A 25,648-nucleotide genomic window follows, 5' to 3' on the forward strand; every position below is an offset into this window, starting at 1 on the left:
CACATTCTATCTCCCCTCCTCTCTCTCTGTTCATTTCGCGCCCCCTCCCTTCATTTTACTCTCACTATGGCCATGCAACCCTAGTCTAGTTCTAGATGATTTAATTCTATTCTGTATTGTATTGTACTATCCCATGCATACGTCCAAGCCGAGTGAGCACGCAAATCCGAGAACCTGTCCGCCACCAAAAAAATTTGGGCAGAGCGGTTTTCGGACTTATGCTCTCACTCGGCTTGGACGTACGCACGGGATAGTACTACATGACAGAGAATAAAGTAAATTGATTTAGTCTAGAAATAAACTAATGCAAACCTGAACCAGTTCTATGCACCTTGCTTTAAAGGACAAGTCCACCCCAACAAAAACTTGATTTGAATAAAAAGAGAAAAATTCAACAAGCATAACACTGAAAATTTCATCAAATCGGATGTAAAATAAGAAAGTTATGGCATTTTGAAGTTTTGCTTATTTTCAACAAAATAGTTATATGAACGAGCCAGTTACATCCAAATGAGAGAGTTGATGACATCACTCACTATTTCTTTTGTATTTTATTATATGAAATATTGTTATTTTCTCGTCATCGTCATGAGAAATGAAGTTCCATTCCTCCCTGAACATGTGGAATTCCTTTATTTTAACATTTTGTGCTTCAGGCAAGGAGGTCCTAATCGTCAAATTCGTAAAAATTGAAATATTGTATAATTCAAACAATAAAAAACAAAAGAAATAGTGAGTGAGTGACATCATCGAATCTCTCATTTGGATGTAACTGGCTCGTTCATGTAACTATATTGTTGAAAATAGCGAAACTTTGAAATGTCATAACTTTCTTATTTTACATCCGATTTTGATGAAATTTTCAGCATTGTGCTTGTCTGATTTTTTTCTATTGATTCAAATCAACATTTTTCAGAGGAGGACTTGACCTTTAAGTTTTATAATCTGTATCATTCTTTTGACCGGGCGGCACTTCAGTCCTCTATAAAAAAAAACCTTTTTTATGTACAGTACATCATAATGGCACAGTTTGCTATTTATTACAAGTCTTCTGAAATAGAGTCCAGTCTATTTTCTCATTTGGAATAGAATCAGAACCCAAATATAACCTGTTTCATTGGCTTTCTAACCTGAATTTAGACCAATCGAATACAAACAATCTATTTACACTGATCAAGCATTCAGTCTTGAAGCCTGAGCATCTATTCAGAGTATTATGAACTACTTAATTATGTGTTTAAGCAAGCTAAACCACTATAGGCCCTCATACACGAGAAGTGACAAAAATATGGAGAACAAAAATCATGTTTTTGTTATTCTTGAATTAATCAAAATATTAACAGGTTTTCTTTTTATTACAAACAATGTCCAACAGTAACTTCATCACACAGACATGTTAAAGGTTTAAAGAAAAATGTGACTGAGGGAATGGTGAATTATTGTAAGCTTCATTTTTTTCATTTTATTATACTTATAAAATATACGTATTAATTTATAATATACAGTCCAACCTCACTTATCCGGACACGTTGGGACCAGCACCAATCTGGATAAGGGAGACCAAATATTAAATACACACAGCTGCCTCCCTTATGGTAGCTACATGTAATCTAGTGTAGTGGGCGTACATAGACAGTATTCACTGCAGTGTCAGTGCAAATCATAGACACTTTTTTTACAGAAATTAAATCAATTGGTTGCCAAAAGTCTTGGATAATTTATCTGCTGAAATGATCGAGATATACATCAAGCATACCTTTAACCCTATCTAGGCCGGGGGGGGGGGCCTCGGAGGCCCCCCCTCAACGAATCGCGCGATATTTTTGCCGTGCGAAATTTTTTGACCGCGCCGCTCGCTGACTTTTTACTTTCAAGTCTTGCGCAACTTTTGAGACCAATTTTGCGTCACCCGGGTACGTGGTTCTGAAATTACGTAACATTGAGTAAGTGCATGTCAGACCGAAAATGGCTCAAAAACGTGATTTCGTGTACAAAGTCAATGCAAATTGTGCTTTCAACCAAAATTCATAAATGTATGATTATTTTTAGTTTTGCTAGTCTAAATGTATTCATTTTATGCTTTTTATGATCACAGAAGAGTCCCCAACAAATTTCATTGAAAAAACAATGAAAAACAAAAGGTCAAAAAACAAAGAAATACATAAGAAATTGCAAAAAACAATATAATACATAAGAAAATGATTTGATGTCACAATTTTTTTCATGTACACTTGCTAAGGACACCACAAAGAGTTTCTATACCAAAAATTAGTACATTTGGAGCTTTATTTAGGGAGTTAGAGGAAAAAGTATGATTTCGCATACTAATTACGCATAAATTAGCATAATCACTTAATAGCGATTCACATGAAATAAATTACTATACAATCTTGTAGATTATGTCCCAGGCAACCTGCGTGCCAATTTTCGGCGCGATCGCGCGGTCGACGGCCAAGATCTTAGGGGGGGGCCTGGGAGGCCCCCCCCCGGCCATAGGAACTCCCAAAATACCCCGGCCTAGATAGGGTTAAAGAAAAAGAATGACCAGATGAAACTAAGTTTTAAAATTGGATCATCATGGCGAGCATCACAGGCTCAGTTTCGCAAAGCCAGCCATTGTTATGACTGTAGGTTCAAACATGATAGATGGCGCTGTCCGAATCGAGGCCGAGCGCTATACAGTTCTTTCTATGATTTGGGAAAGATATTTTCATAAAAAATACTGTGGTTGTAGGTAGACTATATTGGAAAATGTATGTAATCAAAGTGAGTATGCATAGGAATTTTTAGTTTAGATTGAAATCTCACTTCCACATGTACTAGATTGAAAAAAAATCTCAGCAAGTGTGTGTTCGGATAATAGAGAGATCCAGGGAGGCCAAATATTAACAGAGGTCGGACTGTATCTTAAAATAATTCTTCAATCCCATCCAAAAAGTAATACAGATGTATGCAAAAGAACAGCTGAAATATTTGAGTTGACCACTTTCATGTAATTTCCTATTATTTTTGGTAATTACCAAACCTATATGGTATTTCAAACCTTCCTACCCCCCACTTCTTGGGGGTTGTTGTTAACCTAGTACTAATTACGAGGATAAAATATCATTTTCCAGTCATTGGAAGTTATATCCTCTGCAAGATGTATTTCCATTGTCCTCTCCAGGTCTTGATATCAAAGTGTATGTGCCTTTTCTTCCTGTAGAAAGAAAAAAAGGATAAAGGTTTAAATTGAATAATATTTATCAATACTTTTACTACACTTTCCCCCATAAGACCCCAAAATGCTGATTAATAGATTAATGAAATGGAATCACATAATCTTCAAAACTACAAATAGATATGGATATTTCATGCTTTTCTGATAATTGCTTGTGATGGAGATGTGTTGTTCATTCTAGTAATTTGAAGCTAACACAGTAAAAGTTCTATCACCGGCTACTGTACAAGTTAATGAATATGTGAGACAAATTGTCAGCTATCTACATACACTGTCATGGGGGAGGGGTCCAGAATTAAAAAAAAATAGATGATTACTTATACATACTCTGAGTAGGGTGGATAGCTTGGAAAGTGCTTCACTGTAAGATGGTGTGAGAGCTTCAAGATGATTGGATGATACTGTGTGTCGTTGGATGCCATCCTTCCCAGCATTCCTCAGCATATGCTTAAATTCATTGACCTTTAGGATAAATTACATGAGTGAAAGCAACATGTTGTATGTGATGATTGTGATGATGATGGTATACAGTGTATATATAAATCATGTTGCTGTGGCAATGATTTTTCTCAAAACAGAGAAAACTCATCAGTCAGACCGCAGGTCCCTATGCTAATGAGCAAAATGGCCATATTCATCCAAATCATCTCGTGGCTGAATCCTCTTCCTTGAAAAATCTTGTGATTCTAAGAATTTACCTGTTTTAACTTCAAGTTAAATGAAATATTATTGCACCATCAGATAGAGTAAATGTTATTCTTTCATATTGGTCATTTATCTTGTATACAATATTTTGATAAATAAGTAAATTTTTGGCCTGAAAATGTGCCCCAAAACTGAATTATCTTCCTCTATTTTCTTTTGCAAATTGTGTAAAATTTTTTTATTTTGAGCCTCAATGTTATATATTAACATAAAGCTGAACTTCTGTTTTTTCTCACAATGCCAATCTTGATATGCCGCACCTTTTAATCGGGTCAAGATCACACTTTTCCCACCAAGGTACAAGACGAGATTTCTGAAATTTTGTACTTGCATGAAATCCAGAGTTCTGATTGGCTGGATAAGGTTCACAGAACAACAGGCGCGGGGTATTTGAGGAGATTACCACATGGTAAGTGTGACCTTCCCGTGAACCCAGGCATTGGAACCGTTGAAATTTGCCATTGTGTGGTCTCTTTGATCAATCAGAGTGCAGTATTCTCGTTTTCCAACTGCTTTATGTACTTGGCCAATGAAGTGTGATCTTGACCCGATTAAACCAATTCTTATTTTGAAACTTATACCACTTTAAAGCATACATATTAAGCTTTGTCATGATCTAAAAATCATTTGGGCTCAAATAAAAATAAAGTGTGAAAATAGCAGTTTTTGTCAGGTGAAAATAATTATTTTCTAGCATATCTTAGATCAACATTTTAACCTATATTACAAAATCTTTGAACAAATTCAAACACATGACCTGAAAGAATGATTCTTCTTCTTTACAATGATACCAAATTCATGAAACTCGATGCAGAATTAGAGCAGCAATGACCGAATGAAGAGGCGTTTCGGTCTGCATCAAGCACATTAAATATGCAAAACATGAATTTCACTTGGAAGAAAGAAGCCACTTTCTTGGGACCTGCCGTCTGACTGTCATTGTCATAAACCAAATGATGCTGCTAATATGACTATCATCACCATCAGCATAATAATCGCCATCATCATCACCATCTTCATCATCACTATCATCTTCTTCATCATCATCACCATGCACTTAGCAACCATAACTTACTTCCTTTTTCCTGACAAATGAGAAGGCAGTGCCCCCTCTTCCAGCCCTAGCTGTTCGTCCAACCCTGTGTATATATGTCTTAAGGTGAGGTGGTAGATCATATGAGATTACACAACGAACATTCTCAATGTCCATTCCTCGAGCCATTGCATCAGAACAGATCAGGCTGAAATGATTTAATAATGAATCATTTTTGTACAGTGCAAAATGCATAGGCAAAATTGCATTCTCTAAGCGCTTTTTCTAAGTGGAGATGGAGTGGAGAGCACTAATTGTTCCTGTATTCCTGAAACGCAGAGTTTTAGTCTGAAGAATATATTTGATAAGCTGGAAGATGATTAAGAATACATATTTTTTATTTTTAAGACTTGAATATTAGAATGAAAGTCTAGTATAATGAAATTTATTATTGAATGTAGGTGTAGATAGGTTTTACTGTGCGCAAGTATCCAATATCTTGCTCCTGTAAGATTTAATGTGACATCACAGTGGAATTTTACTATAACTACAAAACAAATGAGGGGCAACGCACTTTTATTTTGTGCAAAGTTTCACTGCTGGCACATATGTACACTGGGCGCGCAAATCTAGATCTTGTGCGATTGTCACTGCAGGTGATGGAGAATGATGGAACAAAGAAATTGAGCGGCAATGACCTCTTCATTTTGTGTGTATTCAAACTAATTCATAACGCATTATAACCCTCTGGACAAAAGTTTCATCACTGCGAGTGATGATTGATGGGAAAACTATCCTTTATCACATGACTGATTTCTGACCAATCCTATAGCAACATTCTGCGGGATATAATGATACTTACATCTGTATTTTACCAGCTTTGAATTGTTTGAGGATGTTTTGTCTTTGAGCTTGACTGAGATTAGATGAGAATTCTGCTACATCAATACCACCCATCAACTTCAAGAGAAGATATAACCTGAAAAAATAATTAATATAATTCTTTTATTCTTCCATCACAAAGCATAGTCAATCCTCTACCTTCTAAATATTTGTATCATCAATATCCCAACCTCCAAGCTGTACTAAACCCAATGATGCAGGTAAAACTGTCAACCGATGTCCAAGATACAACATTGAAATATCGCTGTACTTGTTTAGGGGTTCAATTCAGGGAATACTTGCCAAGAGTATCGTCTTGTTTCCAATTAAGGATAGGGTTTCACATGCCAATACTTGTTTAAGGGAGCATTTTCAGAATATAGAAAATACGTGTTTAGGGTGCTTTTTAAGATCTCATGGTCGCGCATGGTATCCATTCGTGAATGGAAGTGCCCCCCCCCCCCAGATCTGTCTCCAAACTACCCCCCCCCTCACAAATTATCCATGATCTCTATTGCTGAGTCTTTTATTACATCCAAGTTCAAGCAAACCACAAAGTGAGATACAGTCCTAAAAAAACAAAGAGAGGGTTAGAATGCCTATATAAAATCAGTGGGGCAGTAAAGTCAACAGAAATTACTCTCAAGAAGTTGACATGAGGTTTCTTGTTCATTTACTATGTTGATTTAACACTAATAATCCGGGTATTTTAGTCTCCCTACTTTCTGAACGAGGGGGGCGGGCTGGGGTGTTTTAGATATCAGTTGTAGATGTCATAGTCTCAAAAACACTAATGATGAAAGAAAAGGACAAAATATAAGTGGTTGCATAGCTACATTTTAAAGATGTATTGTCACATTATTTTCTATGAATTCTAATAATTAAATATGATAAAGCGTAATGCCCTGGTGTTATAAGTGTTAAGAGTGCACCTATTTTCAGAAATATTTGAATGACATACAATACTCACCTATGAGTTGTCTGAACACTATTTGTGAAACAGAGTACTTGCTTGAAGTAAAGATTGATGAGGAAATGCTTCAGAACCAATGGCTTCTCACCCGCTGTACACTGGACATAGTATTCCTAGTATATCAATTAAAAAATTAAACAGTTTTATTGAAGGTAATAATTTCACAAGACAAAAAAAGAAAATTGAACATTACACAACAAGCCTGCAACTAGATGACAAACTTTAAACCACACTGCAGGAATGATATCAAGTTTATCATTGATATATGAATGTTGATTTCAATAATTCACTTCCTTATAACAACATCAATACAGTTTACTATCACTTATACACTACTCAACAAGCCTAGGACCAGAATAAGATGTCGATTCAGCTTGGGGTGTGCTCCATTTTGATTTTTCAACAACACAATAATGATTCAAAACACAAAATTTTACAAAACAGAGAAATAAAAATAAACAAAGGGTGTTGTCAAGGTCTTCCATTCTCAGTCATAAAACTGAACATCTTTCTGATCAAAATTTGCAGAAAATTTTCAAGATGGAAAAGGTAAGCTCTTAAGGACAATCAGCATCAAGAATGTAACAAAATACGATACTGAACACAATTAAGTTCCCAAGAATGACTGTGTTCGCAGTGGAACCCTACACAAGGTTGCGCCAGAGTTGACCTTGTGATGAGAGCGGAGAATTCAACGGCAATCAGCTTCGTGTTTTAGATCATGAACGGTGCGCTGCTGGCGCGTTTGTGTTCTGTGTTTTGTAATTGCATTTTGAATCATGATTCATGTTGCTGTTTAAACTTGAAAATCAAAATTAAACACACACTTATACTGCTTTTTAAAAGTTTGTAGGTCAATCAAAATTTAGTTGTAGTTATCCTCTATTCAGACTGAAACTAAAATCTTTACAAAAAATGAAGATTGGTCCCTATTTCAGTCTTTATATTTTGACATTTGTATATTTTACATCTGATTTTGATAAAAATTTCCTTGGGGGTGCTGCGAGTATTATTCTCCATAGGCAGCATACCAAGGTATTCTGGAAGATGTGTAAAAATGTAACCAAAATGACCTTCATTTCGTAGTGAAACTTTTTTTTTCTTGATTTCAAAATTTCTCGGGCATGATTGGATCTCCATTTTGTAGAGAAAACCTTTTTTCTTTTTTTTTTTGCTTTTCAAATTGACTTCAGCGCCCCAACTCAAAAAATCCTTCCAAGGGACCTGGAAATACAAATGTCACAAGGAAATTCTCAAATGTTTCATGAAAATGTTCATATGGAATTTTTTACAAAGTATCAGAGAAAGTGTAAACAACATTTCAAAACTCTATCATAAAAAATAGCTTTTTAGAACTTTCTGGTAAGAACTGTGCTGTGGGTATTCAAGTTGTGATACAGTATTTAGTAGAATATCTATGCAAGCAAATCCTCTAGGCAATGTAGGAGTACATACCGATAAACCAACAGGAGTTGTATACTTTCCAACAAAGTCACTTCTTCCTTCATCTATATCCTCTCCTTCCTCATCTAATCTATCCTTCTCTCTATCCAGATTCAATCCTGATGTGGGTGTGGCCTTACTACTGGTTGCCGTGGTGATAAGATGAGGTTGGAATAATCTTAGCTGTGTTAATTTCTCAGGGTTCTGAGAGAGAGTAGCTGAGAAAAGCAGCTTTTGAAGCTGTATAAAAAAACATTAATGACTGGACTTTAAAATGTTTTTCTACAGAATACAAAGCAAAATGATAAAATGGTGATAAAATCAAATGGTTGACTGAATCCTATCACCTAACTTGTCAATAGTTAGATTAGGAAAATTCGCTAATGACTGGTACCCAGAACTAGATCTTTTGACTGTTAATGGTTTTTGAATAACAAGGATCCCCTCTATGATACTCATTATTTTGCTTGGACACTAGACTTATTACAAACGCTGAAAGTAGGAAAGTTCTTTGTAGAATGAAGTAAAAAGAGCTCTCAGCCAGTGTAGCTGAATATATTCATATAAAAGCTGTGACTGTTGCGATGGGTAAGAATTTTAACAATACCATACTTCATCCTGCTACTACTCAAACCATCGCTACTCAAGCAATATTCAGCTCATCTCATCTGGTTTAGTCCTTTCCAGGACATTTATCACTTTCTTTCTGCCTGTATTTCCTTCCCTTCTTCACATTACGCATGGTTAACCATAACCCTTCTTCTCCACATTATAAACTCCACCATGTATAACCTACAAAGATCATCTAATACCAGACTAATGACAAAAAGTTATGACTTTTTAAAAGTTGTAAAAAGTTTTAATCACTATACTTATATAGACTTCAAATTGGCTGTATTAATATAGTCATAGTGATGTAAGGTAGGGACTATTCTTCCATTTACTCCAATACACAAAGTTGCTATTATCACTTAAAAAATTATAATTGAACTCCTTTCAGAAGGACATAAGACAATATGTAGTCCATTTTTACATTTTGATTACTGCCCCAGGGGAATATGTATGTACGATTAAAAAGCAAAAAATATATGATTCTTTCATGTGTACGGATCAAGTCGATTTTCTCTCAAGATTTAAAACTTGTCAAGCCTTAATTTACTGTACGAGCAAGATACTCTGTGGTACTTACCGGTAGTTGATATGCTGATGACCTGAAGGGGGAAAAAAGAGAATAGCAAAAGGACAAATTAAAACATGAAAGCTTCAACAATTGTGTTCAGCAAAATGCTGAACACTCCTCGACTAGTCAAACCTTTTATGATTATTTTTTCAGAGATTGGTGAAGAAATTAAATAAGGATATGAATTTTAAAAAATATTGTCACCAAAGACTTTGTAAATGAACCAATAAAGAAACAAACTTCTTTATTAAAGGGGAATCCAGCCTTGGCCTTAAACAGTTGTTTTGGGAAGGAGAAAAATAAATTAAACAGAATGGTGAAAGTTTGAAAGAAATTGGCCAAGCAGTAAGAAAGTTATAGCTACTTTAAAATTGAAATCACTAATACTATGTAGATTCCAAATTGGCAACTGGGTAATTAAATTATGACAAGGGGCAAGGACAACTTTCCCATAGGCCATGTACTTTATTATCAGGGATTTGTGGTTTTCTCCTAAGTACCCATTCCCCCAGGGCAGTAATCTAAATATAACCCAGGTAGTATATTGTTTTATGTCCTCATGAAAGAAAAATATAATTTGAAATAAAACTTTTGGGAAAAATGACATTTTAGCCATAATATGTATTGGAGTCCATGGAAGAGTAGTCCTTGCCTTACATCACTATGATATCACATATGCGGCCAATTTGAAGTCTCCATGGGTAAAGTGATCACCAATATTTACAACTTTTAAAAATTCATAACTTTCTTGTTGTTTGTCCAATATTGTTCAAACCTTCACCTATCAACTTGTCTGATTTTTCTTTTTCTTATAAAAACAAGTTTTTATTTGGGTTGGATTCCCCTTTAATATCAAAATCACATACCGGTAATGTAATATACAAAACATTTAGTCCTTAAACTGGTTATGTTACATAATGACACATTGCAAATAAAAAGAGTTACCTCCTGACTGTCAATGGACCAGGCCGTTGTCTAATTGAAGTGAATGATGGTGGGGCTATTCCATTATCAGACTGAGGGGTGTAAGCTGATTTTTCAACTTGAGCAATCCAATCTTGTGAGATATGTTCCATCAACCGATCTGCTTCATCAATCACCTTTAGATATCAAAATATGCAGTCATCAATATTTCTCCACAATACAAGGTAATATATGTGATAATAAATAGTGGTGATAGGAGGGGATAGATGGAGAACCTACGAACAATGATATTATGTGGAGGTTATTGGTCTTTTCTATATTGTTTTACAAATAATTAATCAATTGACTAAAAAGAGTCTCTAATTTCCATAACCATTAGAAAAGAACAATCTGGTTCCAGTAGGCAATGAGTTAACTGGAGGGAGGGGGGGGGGGCTCCAAAGCTCACTTCTTAATGCTTTACACAAGCTTTAATTGCAAAACAAATTTGCTACATGAAACGACTTTCTTCAAGAATATACCACCCATATTTTTAGATCAAATTCAAGACACAAGTGCATGCAATTTTAATTTTGAAGTTATGCTTAATCAAATAAACACTCTGAACCCAAATGGCTAGAAAACATTATTTAGTGAAAAATTGTGATACAGTTTTTGAAAGCAAAGATAGTAAGTTCCAGAATTCAAACTTTATCAATAATGGAAAAAAAGAATCAATGGATTCAGATTGTGAGATTAAAATTTTTTAGGAAACTTAAGTATTTTCCATTAATTTGGTACATTCCTAAATATGCTTTTTAGGTCAACATGTGATTAGAAATTTAACATGCCGGGACCCTCTCTAATTCTCATCAAAATTTAAAAACCATGTAAAAGTTGATAGAAAACCTTGTTGTGTATTAAAGAGTGTGCTGTGACTTGGAAGTGTTTGTGAAGCAATAAATAATGGAGAAGATGATGAAGACCATTATCATTATTATTTGTTTGGCGTCACCTGTGCCTGGGAGGCGAAAAGCGAACTGAATCACTATGACCTGCAGGTCTCTCCTCCCGATATAACTGATTGGGGGGAATGCAGGTGGACCACTACACCGGGGATTCCCCCTACACTTATACGAATCGTGCAGTGGGTTCTTAACATGCAAAGGTGGTGACTCTCCTCTACACGGGGCCTCCATTTAACGTCCTATCCGAGGGACAGGTGTTTCCCATTGTATAATAGCCTGTATCTATGAAACATGGGAGAGACATTTACACACAACGCACTGGCTTCAGTCATCCGCCAAGGGTAGACTTGAACCCACAATCTTTTGGTTCAACGGACAGACACGTTACTGACTGAGCCAACAATGCTCTCAATGAAGGAGGGAGGAAGGGGTACTAACCAGAAAGCGAAGATGATGAAGATTGAATCCAACAGTCTTACAGAGATTATCAACAAGTCTTCCAGGTGTTGCTATGACGATATCAGCAAGGGAATGAAATTCTCCATCACTAAAAATGAACCAAACATACTGAAACATAGAACAGAGTTCAAGACTTCAACTCTCACCTTCAAAGGTAAATATGTTTAATCCTTATTGTTAATGTCTAAAATAAATGCTTTGAAATAAATTGGCTGGAAAAAGGAAATCATCCGATAGGCATTAGCCATAAAGGTATGTTGGTTTAGTCTGCTCTCATCTTCAATTGACAGGGAGCAGAACAAAAATTTAAAATAGGTTATTATGTGACCAGATAGTACAACCAGATACCATTATATTGCGTATTTTTGTTTATCACTTTCTTTAAAATGGGCAGACATGGTTTTAATAACATACATGACCTTAATATTTACTAGTCAGTTTTTAGTGCAATAAAAGTAAATGGTCCATAGTTGAAACAGTACTTTAATAATTCACTGACTCCCTACAATGCTGGGTACAGAGCAGATTCAATAAATCTCAATGTTCTCTAATAGGGTAGTGAGTTATAGAGTGCTGAAGAGTAGTGAAAGACTACATGAAAGTTTTACATTTATTTTTATTATTCTTGCCTACGTTGGGTTTGTATTTGTATTTGAAATGTTGAATATTTTTAATTTATGCTTAAAAGTTTTTGTTCCAGTGAAGGCCAGATTTTTGTGTTTAGAGATAATACATTGAATCTAATAATTGACATACATCTCTTTTACAAGTCCACTCTGTTCTTGAGAGAATTTCTTGATTCCTCCAATTAGAACAGGTCTGAGGGGCGTGGCCTTGCAGAGCGAGCTGACAATCTTATAAACCTGGGTGGCAAGGTCACGTGTTGGGAGAACGATGAGAGCTCGCACTTGACAAACTACTCTATCAATCAGAGCCTACATTAAAGAGAAGATTAGAAAATATCAGTACTGAACAAGTTACCTACTAAAGTGAGAAAATAACTTCTTTTTTCCTTATACTTGTAGAATTAATTGTAAGCTTACTTTATGTTCTAACATAGACAGTTCATCTGTGTGACACAAACAAATGAAAAAATATAAGGCCAAAAAACATGTAATTAATCATTAATTGGATTTATTTTCCCCCTTGATCCCAATGGCATATTTTGATGGTCTAGCAAGCTTCTTTGCAAATGATTCAAATTATAATAATGAAACGTTTATGTATAGTGCAAAATACATAAGCAAAGTTGCATGTCTCTAAGCGCTTTTTACAAAAGGAGTGGAGATGGGGGGAGAACACTGCGTTCTTACATTAATTGTTTACAAAATGGTGAATAAATGTGTTTTCAAGCTATTTCTAAACTTTTCGTATGGTTGTTTATTTCTAAGATATTCTGGCAGATTATTCCATAAAATAGCAGCTGCATGTGAAAATGATCTTTCCCCATATGACTTTGTCACAGTTTGTGACAAATAGCACATGTATAAAAGCATAGGAGACAAATTATTAGAAAAATAAATTGCAAAGTGGTTACAAAGTATTACCATTAGTTTAATATTTTACAAAGTTTTGCCATTTACCTAGGAGTTGAGAATGTTTGATCATACATTTAGCATGGCTAACATGAATAAAGGTAGTCCCACAAGGATCTTACTACTCACCTGTATTATAGGAATAGCATATGCAAGCGTCTTACCGCTACCAGTAGGAGCTGATATACAGAGATCACTAGGTCTATAACCAGCATGACCGGTATGTATACCATACTGAAGAGACTTTAGTAGAATAGGAATTACATGCTGCTGAACTGTGTACAGATACATTTAAAAAAGAACAAAATACATGTAGTAATTATAAAAGTGATAACTATGGCACAAACATGATTGGTCTCTTACCAATTGGTCTAATAAAGAAATAATTCTGGCCTGATTTTATTTTGTCTACTACAAACCTTAATACCATTTTGTCCTAATTCCACTTAGTCTACTAGGCCAGTTCATGTAATACTATTTGGCAGACTGACCTAGAAGTCTTACATGCTTGGGAACATTTCTCATCTGAATTAGACAAATGGTATTTTGGATCAAATGATGCATAAACAGTACATCTTACAAATTACAACAAGTGCTATGCAGACATAGCATCCTAACTACATTCAAACTTGAACGCTTGAATGAAACAGATTGGACCATAATAATTTTGCTATCAAGTGATTGTACATTTTGACAAGTCAATGGCTGTTACATTTAAGGGTCAGTCATAAAATAATAGATCAAACATTTCATTGGGTTGTACCCATTATATTGCTTCTTTTTAAAACGTAGAAATGCACAGTCAGTCTAAGCTTAAAGTATTATATAGCAGGGCCTTCGCATGTAATATATCCAAGAATCATGTGTCATTCTGTTCTTATGTTTGTGATTGTAAAAGTGCTTTAATACACAACATTCAATAAAAAGATACATGTAAAGAACAAACAAACTTAAGAAAGAAAGAAAGAAAGACAGAGGAAGGGAGGGAGGGAGAGAAAGAAAGAAAGAGAAATAATAGAAATAAATAACTGTTCTAACAAGAGTTGTTCAGGTTACTGTCATAATGTCTTTTGCAACATTAAGCTTGTATTTTTGCTTAATGTATTTTTTTGCTTAATGTATTTTTTTGCTTAACAAATCTTATAATCACTGTTGAGCAACATAGTTGATTATTGAATTAATTCATCACTGATTTTACCTGGAAAGAGCTTATCCACTCCCATCTCTGCCAAAGCTGTGACTAGTCTCTCATCCAGACCTTTGACTGAAGTGACTGATTGTAAATCATTTGTCAGACTTTGTTTGATAACAGAAGGTCTAGCCAACCAATCAGGTAGAGCCTCATAAACCTGTTCAATGAAATGTAATCAACCAATCAAAGACATCCTTATATAAGCCTACTCCATGAAATTGTATTGTTTATCAAGCATCAGGCCTCTACAAAAATTTTTTTCGTCACTTGCCCTGTTGGGCAAGTGATGAAAAAATTTGCTTGCCCAATAGAAAAAACTGCTTGCCCAATTTTTTAAATAATTTTTTCATTATGACGGCACTACTCTTATTTTTATTAAGGTATACAAAATAACAATTGAGAATCATGTCCAGTATAAAAGAACACACATTGAAAAGGATATTTTCAGCAACGTAGGCCTAAGTCTTTACGTTTATTTTGGAGAAAAAAAATCGATGTTTTATTTAAGGTTTTAAAAAACCCTTCAACAAAAGTTGCTAAAATTTCATATTTTGCATCTTTAAATCCATGAAATGGCTTCCTGCGTACCATATTTCCTTAGAATTGCTTTCAGTTGAAAAAGTAAGAAAGCCAGTGAAAATGTTCAGCTCTTTATTGACTCGGAAAAAAATATTTTATCATCAAAAGTGGAGTGGCTAAAATTTCACATTTTGCATCTTTAAATCCATGAAATGGTAATTTATTTTCCATATTTCCTTGATTTAAAAAAAAAATTAGTTGGAAACCATCAAGTCTTTTCTTCATCATTTTATGATGTTCCACTCGGTCAATAATTTTATCTACATGTTTTCACATGCTACTTTTTTTTTATTTTGAGGAATACCTGTTCACTTATTAATGAATTATTACTAACATTGTTTAATATTGTATGATTTTTAAGTAATTTTTTTCACTATGCTTAGAATCTTGTGTGTGTGTGTGTGTGTGTGTGTGGGTGTTTGTGTGGGTGTGAGTTGAACTTTGATATAAATGAATTCAATATCTAATTTCTACTTCGCCTATTCCAGTACAATAACCTGTACTCGGCCATGTAATAAAGGCCCACATACCCTAACTTTTCCTGAAGTTCTTTGAAAACGCAGACTTCTACGAAAATTGCATTTCTCTATTGGGAAGTCTAAATTTGGTGAGAATGTATTCATTAATAACTTAAATATACATGACAATGAAGAAATCATCAAATATATATGCGCACGTGTGTGAGTCTCCCGCCGGCCTTGTAAAATAGATGGAGCTTTGTTTGATGATTTATTGTCTGATATTTACCTCATCCCCTCAAAAAGGGAAACAAATGAATTTTAAGTTATAATTAACAAATACGGCAAGTTATTTTGGATGTTAATAGGCCGTTTTGAAAAGCAAAGCCGAATGACAACTCACCAATGCGCGGTTACTAGACTGTGATTTATTTCCTGTGTAATTCTAATTATTTTATCACAGAATTGTGATATCGGAAGGGGGAAAATGTGCATTAGAAATTGCACATGGTGGTAGTCATAATGGACCCCTATACTACATTCAACTGTTTCCCGGCCATTGCGTTGATTTTTTTCATACCTGGTACCATGTATGCTATGGAAATACGTGGTACAGAAAAAATAACGCAATTTCGGAATTTGAAACTGCGCTACTCGTTATTTTTTAAGGCTTATTCATTATTTTGAGTGTGGATTTTTGATGATTTATGGAAAAGCGAGGTACGGTACAGAAAAAAAGACGCAACAACCACTTGCCCGATCGGGCAATTGACTTAGAGAAGTGCTTGCCCGCACGTCATTTTCACTTGCCCCGGGCAAGCGGGCAAGCGGGTTTGTCGCGCCCTGAACCAATTAGATAAGTCAGCATATTCATGTTGGCCCTCAAAGATATGAATACAAATCTAAGTACACTATTATATACCTCATATAGTAAAAGTGTTTGGTCAAATTGATTGGTCAAAATTGATTGGTCAAACAGATTGGTCAAAACTGCCTCATGTGATGCGGTGCTATTCCGCCTATCATCATCTCAGTGGTTTGACTTAACTTTCAATGTTTTCCATCAAACCCTCTGGATAGTGTATGTACTTGTAACCACTGAGGGAGGGGCCACAAGTTGTGTTGCTATGCGCCGCAACACGTGCATCTACATCTAGCTGTTTCGAGCTATAAAAACTGGCTATGCACGCTGCTGCTGCTTGTTCATGTATGCGTATACAACTGCGCAATGGCCATGTGGATGTATCATGAAACAGTTTCCAAGACCAGCAGCAGAACTAGCAGCTCATTTAAAATTACAAAGTGATTGAGCAAATTATATTAGATTAGAGATTATGGGCAAGTCCAAGAATTCGCGCGCGTTACGTATTGGACATTTCAGAGGCTTTAATGACCTGAAATATAGTGTTAATTGACTTTGATTAGATTGAATACCCTCTTGATGGTAGACATCTAGGAGAAGAATAATCATGCAAAAAATTGTGACATTGACCTCGACCTTGACCTTTTAGAGAGAAAAGATGGGCTGTTACGTATGGGACGCAGAAAAAAGACAACTTTTGAAACCTTTTTTTTCAAGTTGAGGATTCTCTGAATTCATTTGACAACTTGTAACTCAGTGTGATAGAAGTCACAATACTCTAGTATATCTAAGGCAAGTTTCATGTCATAAGCCAAATCCCTCTAATTACAGACTCTAAACAAATTAATGACATGTTACGTATGGGACAATTACGTATGGGACAATTACGTATGGGACATTTTGTCCCCATAGAGAACGTACACAATTTTCTCCATAATTAAAAAAATTGAAATAATTTAAAATATGGAAATAACAAAAGAGTTTCTGTCTTTTAAAATGTTATATTGAGACATATTTGATATGACTGAAGAGGAAATTAGCCATTTCAATATTTTTTTTTGTTGTTTTTCATGGTTTCATGAATTTCTTATGTATTTCTATTGTTTTTAATTTTTTTCATATTCTTCCCTTTTCACAATTTTTTTACTTCATTTGTTTTCATTAATCAGTATTCATAACAAATCAGTCTTTAAAAACTAAAGAAAAGGTAAATTATCACTTTTTAGAGCACTCTTGAAATTTGTTTTTCTCCATTCACTTTGTACACAAATCTCCCCATTGACATTGTGTGTAAATGTCTCATACGTAACATGTTGTCCCAAACGTAACAATTTTTTAATTAACTTTTAATTAAAAAGTAGACTATATTTTTGAAACTCTTTTTGGTATAACAGTTTCATACTTGATAAATCAGAACTTCCCAGAGAAGCAACAATTCAAGTATTGTATTATGAGAAATAACTTAAAAAACATCCTCAAAATGTTACGTATGGGACATTCCATCCTTGGACAAAACCTAATTTGCACAATTAATTAGATGACATCACTTTTTTTCCCCAAAAAGTAATAAGATGTTAGGGGGTCCATGTCCCACCTATGACTAAATCTCACAAGTTTTCTTTTTGCCATTTTCATTTTGCCTCCGACGAAGATTCTGCTAGGATCGAAAGCTTAGGCCCCTTTTGACTCTCTAATTTACTCCATTGGCTCTTTTTTTTTAGATAAGCAGTTTTCAGCAGCTTCTTTTTGCCTTTCAAGTTTTCTTTTTATTTTCTATGAGTTTTTATAATTGTCCCATATGTAACACCAATTTTACCAATTATGCAAATGTGGTGCCCCAAATTAGCATAAATATGCATATTATCATATTTTTCTCAATGAAATTTAAAAATTCAACATTTGGGCTTTCTTACCCCACCAAAGATAACTTCTTAAATTAAAGATGAAATTTTGCCTTCTACTCTAGGGTGACCTTTTCTTGGACTTGCCCTTATATGATTAATGATAAAATATGGACTGCTATGTATGTCATCACTCCCTCCGTGCTTCTCATACCAGCCCGTCTATCACTCCTCGGCCAAGGCATCGGGGTGATAGAACAAGTGGAATGCCTCTGGCCGTCTCACCTGCATCGCGCAGTGCTGACTTTGAAAACTACTCTAACTCGCACAAGATGTTCAGTGATACATGGTTACTCTTATGTCCACTTTTTATGAACTAGACCAATAAACTTACAGAGATATGATGGTTATTCAACAAAAAACCCCAACATGGCCAAAGTTCATTGACCTTACATGACCTTTGACCTTGATCATGTGACCTGAAACTCGAACAGGATGTTCAGTGATACTTGATTACTCTTATGTACAAGTATCATGAATCAGGTCCATAAACTTTCAAAGTTATGATGGTAATTCAACAGATACACCCAATTCGGCCAAAGTTCATTGACCTTTGACCTTGGTCATGTGACCTGAAACTCAAACAGGATGTTCAGTGATACTTGATTACTCTAATGTCCAAGTTTAATGAACTAGACCAATAAACTTTCAAAGTTATGATGGTAATTCAACAGATACCCCCGATTCGGCCAAAGTTCATTGACCCTAAATGACCTTTGACCTTGATCATGAGACCTGAAACTTGCACAAAATTTTCAGTGATGCTTAATTACTATTATGTCCAAGTTTCATGAATCAGATCCATAAACTTTCAAAGTTATGATGGGAATTCAACAGATATCCCCAATTCGGCCAAAGTTCATTGACCCTAAATGACCTTTGACCTTGGTCATGTGATGTGAAACTCATGCAGGATGTTCAGTGATACTTGATTAACCTTATGTCCAAGTTTCATGAACTAGGTCCATATATTTTCTAAGTTATGATGACATTTCAAAAACTTAACCTCAGGTTAAGATTTCGATGTTGATTCCTCCAACATGGTTGAAGTTCATTGACCCTAAATGACCTTTGACCTTGATCATGAGACCTGAAACTTGCACAAAATTTTCAGTGATGCTTGATTACTATTATGTCCAAGTTTCATGAATCAGATCCATAAACTTTCAAAGTTATGATGGGAATTCAACAGATATCCCCAATTCGGCCAAAGTTCATTGACCCTAAATGACCTTTGACCTTGATCATGAGACCTGAAACTTGCACAAAATTTTCAGTGATGCTTGATTACTATTATGTCCAAGTTTCATGAATCAGATCCATAAACTTTCAAAGTTATGATGGGAATTCAACAGATATCCCCAATTCGGCCAAAGTTCATTGACCCTAAATGACCTTTGACCTTGGTCATGTGACGTGAAACTCATGCAGGATGTTCAGTGATACTTGATTAACCTTATGTCCAAGTTTCATGAACTAGGTCCATATATTTTCTAAGTTATGATGACATTTCAAAAACTTAACCTCAGGTTAAGATTTCGATGTTGATTCCTCCAACATGGTCGAAGTTCATTGACCCTAAATGACCTTTGACCTTGATCATGAGACCTGAAACTTGCACAAAATTTTCAGTGATGCTTGATTACTATTATGTCCAAGTTTCATGAATCAGATCCATAAACTTTCAAAGTTATGATGGGAATTCAACAGACATCCCCAATTCGGCCAAAGTTCATTGACCCTAAATGACCTTTGACCTTGATCATGAGACCTGAAACTTGCACAAAATTTTCAGTGATGCTTAATTACTATTATGTCCAAGTTTCATGAATCAGATCCATAAACTTTCAAAGTTATGATGGGAATTCAACAGATATCCCCAATTCGGCCAAAGTTCATTGACCCTAAATGACCTTTGACCTTGGTCATGTGACGTGAAACTCTAATAGGATGTTCAGTAATACTTGATTAACCTTATGGCCAAGTTTTATTAACTAGGTCCATATACTTTCTAAGTTATGACGTCATTTCAAAAACTTAACCTCAGGTTAAGATTTGATGTTGACGCCGCCGCCGTCGGAAAAGCGGCGCCTATAGTCTCACTTTGCTTCGTAGGTGAGACAAAAACTTAACCTCAGATTAAGATTTGATGTTGACGCCGCTGCCGCCACCGGAAAAGCGGCGCCTACAGTCTCACTCTGCTATGCAGGTGAGACAAATACCAGAGATATGATCATTCAGATATTTTCATTGTCCATTATGCAATCAGGTACAATTGGAAAATCAATTTGTTTGCACAAAATATTTTAGAATGTTATATGATACACATAAAGATTACATGATACATAGTAACATTATCTATCAAACAAAGACACAGTCATCCTCATGTACAGTCAATAATTGTATGCTATCACAATTGTGGGATTCAAATCCACCCTACAAAAATCATAACAATGATATTATCCATTTGGTCAATAAGGAAAAGAAAAACTTTTTAGAATCAAATCAAATATAGCAAAAATTTCACCAACATGCTTTTCTACATTTCTTTTTTTTTAAGATTGTTCTTATAATCCGGTAAATTATGCCTATATAGCTTTTTAATGTCACGTCAAAATTGGCGAAACAGACTCCAGACTGATCAATTCTAAATACAATACTTTTAAACTTCTAAGTGGGTGCATCGTGGTCTAATGGTTCTGACTCTTGCCTTTCAAACAGAGGGTCGTGGGATCGAATCCTGGCCATAGCGTGTATTTCTTTAGCAAGAAATTTATCCACACTGTGCTGCACTCGACCCAGGTGAGGTGAATGGGTACCCGGCAGGATTAATTACTTGCATGCACTAAGTGCCAGTGATGGTAGCTCGAGCTAAAGCTGGGGTAATAATAGCAAGCGCTTTGTATCCTCAGGCAAAAAGCGCATTATAAATACAGCTATTATTAAACCAATTGAAGTGATTGGTCCTTTTGGAGTCTGTTCTGTTCATTTGACTGTAGAATTAAACTCTATGTAGGTTTATTATTCTAGATTAGACTTTGAGAGTGGTAAAAGAGATTGAGAATGTCAGTGTTACCTTTTTCTTGTGTTTCCTTTCAAAGTCTCCTAGTACTACAAAATCATGATGTTCCTCTATTGCCTCTATCGCTCCTTCGATCATACTTCCATCATCTACTTCTTCATCATCCTTTGTAACAACTTCCATTTGTTTGTTCTCTTCATCTTCATCAGAAGTTTGATTTTCATCTTTCTTTTTGATTTCCTTTAACCTCTTTTTCTTTTTCAAGGATTTCAAAGTTTCTTTCTTTCTCTCAATATGTGATGGAGAAAAAGCTTGTAATTCTCCATCTTTTTCTTTTCCTTCATCTGTAAGTCTTGCATTCATGTCCTCCTCCTCCTCTTTTTTGTTCTCAGTATCATGTTTCCTTTTCCCTTTCTTCTTTTTTGTTTTCTCTGAAGCCTTTCCATCATGGAGGAATGTCTCCTTTGAGATAACCATTGCATTGTTTGTAATCTCCATGGAAATAACATCATCATCCTTCCCATCATTCTTTTCACTTTCCTGTCCCACATCCCCTGTTGATACCTCACCTTGTCCATTCCTCCCACAGTCCTTTTCTATAAAAGATCTCCTCTTCTTCTTCCTTTGTAAACCAGAATCTGTGCTCGGGGTTAGTTCATCTTTCTCTGTTCTCCTTTGTGTTTGACCTTTGACTTTTGACCTCTTAGAAGGAGGAGTTTCCTTACAAGGCGTCTGTTTTCTTTGTTCCTCTCTTTCCTTAGCCTTGGCATTAATCTTATCAAGAATACTTGACTTCGAACTTTGACCCAACTCCAATGGCGATTCCCCTAAATATCTGGATCGTGTAGGAAAAGAGAAAATTTTGAAAAAGGTTACTTAGATAAAAAGATAATCAAAATCAGATTTTTCTTTTTGAAATTTCTGACCAATTATATAACACGAGAAAAATTCACAGATATTTAATGGCCATCTTTAATTTGTAAATGTAAGAAAAAATGACTCATCAACAGTGTATCATAGGGAATCACATCATTTTCAACCAATTTATGAAATATTGATGGCAACATTCCTAAATTTTCTGTCTTGTCATGTCCAAACAATAGACCTGCCAGATATCTTGATCAGTCTACAAATTAAAACCTGCGTTCAGTTTAATAAGCATTGAAAGTTCACACTCCAAAAAATCTTCTTTCTTGTAGAAATTGTAGTTACAAAAAGATTCAATTACATTCATGATTCTTCTTTCATTTATAGAGCTACAGCCTACAACTACGAGTTAAATGCGGTAATAAATGATAATTTTTTTTGGTGATGTCATTAATAAGAAAGTTATGAGAATTTTGATTTGTGATGTTATTATAGTATGAAATCACAAATTAAAATTCTCATGACATTCTTATTACCGCAATACCGGTAGGCCTAAGGGCAATTCCATATGTTACACAATCTAGGCACCTAACATATTGTAATTGCCATTTTTTGACAATCTCTCTTTTCTGCACAAGGTTTATGATTGACAATACCTTGGTATATTATCATAATTTAGTTTGACAATTCTATTCAGAAAATATAGGCAAGCAAAAATATGTTACATTTTTGGACCACATAAGTCAAGAACATGACTTTGTTCAAAGTGTCCTCAATTAGTGGGTTTATGATTTTTATAACTGGCATAGAGGTTCACAAATTATGTAGATGGTCAGATTTATTTAAACATTTCACATTTTTGACAAATTTACCAAAATTAGCATTACTCATGTTACACGTATTCATTGTCATGCTCCTGACCATGAATCTTCGGTGTATATTTTGATGTAATTAACTATTAAAATTATTTTAGGCATAAAATGGAAGTTTTGTTAACCTCTTTTGTCGAGAATTAATGTATAGCCCATTTCATATGGCTTGACATCAACATTTCAGCAAAATTACCACACGTACCATACTATGTCAATTTTAGTTATAATACCATGCATTTTGTAAGTGATGTGGAGTGAAAAATATTCTCCTTTAAAGAGAAATTCCAGTAGTTGCAGTAAACACTGTTTTCATGAGAAAGTCTGTAAACCAGGCTTAATTGTCGGTATGATCATCGAGGATCTAGATGGTACAGTTATTAACTGAACTTTGTGAAATCTTGAAATCTACGCTGAAAAATGTTCAGACTGAAGATCCCCAACACGGATAAGCGCATGTGGGACAGTGTATAATCATTGCTTTGAATGTTGGGCCCGACACTCTACCCGAATATTGTGCTTATTAGCTGATTTCTCAGCAATTATGCAATTTCTTCCAAAATCCTTTGGCACATACATTCTATTTATAACAACAGACACTTTGGTGGTCATTTCATTACATTGGATTCTGTACGAACTCATTTTGATATCGTTACCAAAACTAGCATTTAGCATTTACCTTTTATTTTCTATTCTCTTCAAAATTAAATTCCTTTCAAGTTTCTCTGAATCACTGACTCAGGACACTGCTACCATCCTGCCTATGAAGAATCTACAGGTAGGACTATGGTATGCCAATGCTGTACATAGCACACACTTTAAAAAATCAATTAAAATATTACTTTTGTGACCAAAATTACTAATTTCCATACAGTTGCAATTTATTTTTTATTAGTAACTTGGGAACAATTTTTGTATTCACTAGAGCGCTCAAAATCTTGAATTTGGGGCATATTTTTGTGTACATCCTCTATTGGTAGAAAGTAATATGGCAAGAAAATTTTCATTTTTCAATCTCTATTCTTAATTAAGAAAAAAATAATTTAAAGGATTAAATTAACATAAGACTAGAGCCAATTTATATGATTAATAGCTGTAATAAAAACTGACAGTGTAAGAAAATCAAGCATTTGTTCTATATAAAAAGAGAAAATAAGCCAAACATTGCCACCCTTATTTTACCACACATGGAGATGCAACCGAGAACAAGGTTCATTGTTCATTGGATGAGTGACTCAGGAGACACTTGAATTATTTAGTCTGTTTGAAGATTTCAATAATCATTACATAACATAAACTGGCAGAATGAGTATTAACAAAATGTTCTCCATCTACATGATGTAGACTTCACACATTTATGTGCAATCAGATCCAAGTAATCATCCAACCTCAAACATGAGCTTACAATCATGTGAATACAGTGTGTGTCGTGAAATACGTTGGGCAAACTATTCGATCATGCCATGGCTATCTATCATGGCTATTTTGATTTTTTTTTCTGTGTTCTTCTCTAAAAATCTTGGGGATAAAACGCTCAATTTTTTTACACTCTCTATTACCGTATTCTAACGTTAGTTAAGTAAAGGATAGGCCTACAAGAGAAAAAATGCAAAAAATTAGATAGATCGTACTGTGTATCACTCAGTGTGAACTCCCTGACCCTTAACCCAGGGAACTCCCGCCCGCTCGCGGGTGGGAACCCAGGACCTTACGTGTAATATGGCATACTCACCTGACAAGCATGAAGTATGGTCAAAATAATTCTCCGAATAGTTAAAACAGAAATCAAGCACTTACCACGATTCTATGGATGATGGTCTAACGAGTGGCAGTTTCCTGACATCTGGGCACAAACTGGAACCTCAAAAAAAACGGAAAGTTCTCTCCTTCTACCCCCGTCTCGATCGGCCATTTTTGTTATGAATCGTAACAAAATGGCCGATCGAGACTGGGGTAGGAAAGAACAAAATTCCGTTTTTATGCGGTTCCAGTTGGTGCCCAGAATCAGATGTCAGGAAACTGCCACTCGTTAGACCTTCATCCATAATCGTGGTGCTTGATTTCTCTTTTAACTATTATTTATTCGGAGAATTATTTTGACCATACTTCACGCTTGTCAGGTGAGTATGCCTTTACACGTATTAAGGTCCTGGGCTCCCGCCCGCGTAGCGGGCGGGAGTTCCCTGGATTACCTCTGACCCTGGGCCTCGGTTAAATCAGGTCCATGGTTAAATCATGCGAGTTACACTGCACATGCACACTCAACAGAAAAAGAACACGTGTTTACATACACTCGACAGTCGATGTCAGTGTGCATAAAATGAAAAAAAAAACAGGCCTATACTTTGGTTCGTGTAATCATTGGAACTTACTCACCTATTCACTGTAAATAACGCCATTATATTCAGCTCAACATACGAATGAGATCATTAAAATTCAATGAAAATACTTGTTACTTCTCGACCATGGGCGCAGCCATCTTGTTTAATTATGATGACGTCTATTACTTTCATCCAATCAGAAGTTGCCAAATCTATTTTCTCGAGAGCTGTCATCGCCAGCTGATTGCATCATATTCGACATGACAATTCTGGTGG

General features: G+C 35.2%; 1 protein-coding gene across 1 annotated transcript; it reads right to left on the reverse strand.

Annotated features, from left to right (window-relative positions):
- Positions 1 to 2,533: 2,533 nt before the first annotated feature.
- Positions 2,534 to 25,517, reverse strand: LOC121417555 (ATP-dependent RNA helicase DDX51-like). The gene is made up of 14 exons (XM_041611293.1): positions 25,428 to 25,517; positions 21,370 to 22,150; positions 14,500 to 14,650; positions 13,431 to 13,576; positions 12,523 to 12,701; positions 11,746 to 11,854; positions 10,382 to 10,536; positions 9,446 to 9,467; positions 8,269 to 8,496; positions 6,811 to 6,926; positions 5,821 to 5,937; positions 5,001 to 5,166; positions 3,548 to 3,682; positions 2,534 to 3,199 (listed from the first exon to the last, which is right to left on the reverse strand). The coding sequence occupies exons 1-14, from the start codon at positions 25,448 to 25,450 to the stop codon at positions 3,176 to 3,178; spliced, it is 2,352 nt and encodes a 783-aa protein (XP_041467227.1). The 5' UTR covers positions 25,451 to 25,517; the 3' UTR covers positions 2,534 to 3,175.
- Between the last annotated feature and the right edge of the window lie 131 nt (positions 25,518 to 25,648).

This window comes from Lytechinus variegatus, chromosome 6 (genome assembly GCF_018143015.1).
Source record: "Lytechinus variegatus isolate NC3 chromosome 6, Lvar_3.0, whole genome shotgun sequence".
Classification (NCBI taxonomy): Eukaryota; Metazoa; Echinodermata; class Echinoidea; order Temnopleuroida; family Toxopneustidae; genus Lytechinus; species Lytechinus variegatus.

Coding starts and splice junctions, on each gene's coding strand:
- LOC121417555 (XM_041611293.1), bottom strand. CDS start 25,450: ATGGCGTTATTTACAGTGAATAG. Junction 14,651..21,369: donor AAAGGAAACACAAGAAAAAG/GTAACACTGACA, acceptor TTCATTGAACAG/GTTTATGAGGCTCTACCTGA. Junction 3,683..5,000: donor CATTTGTCAGGAAAAAGGAA/GTAAGTTATGGT, acceptor TTTATCCTAAAG/GTCAATGAATTTAAGCATAT.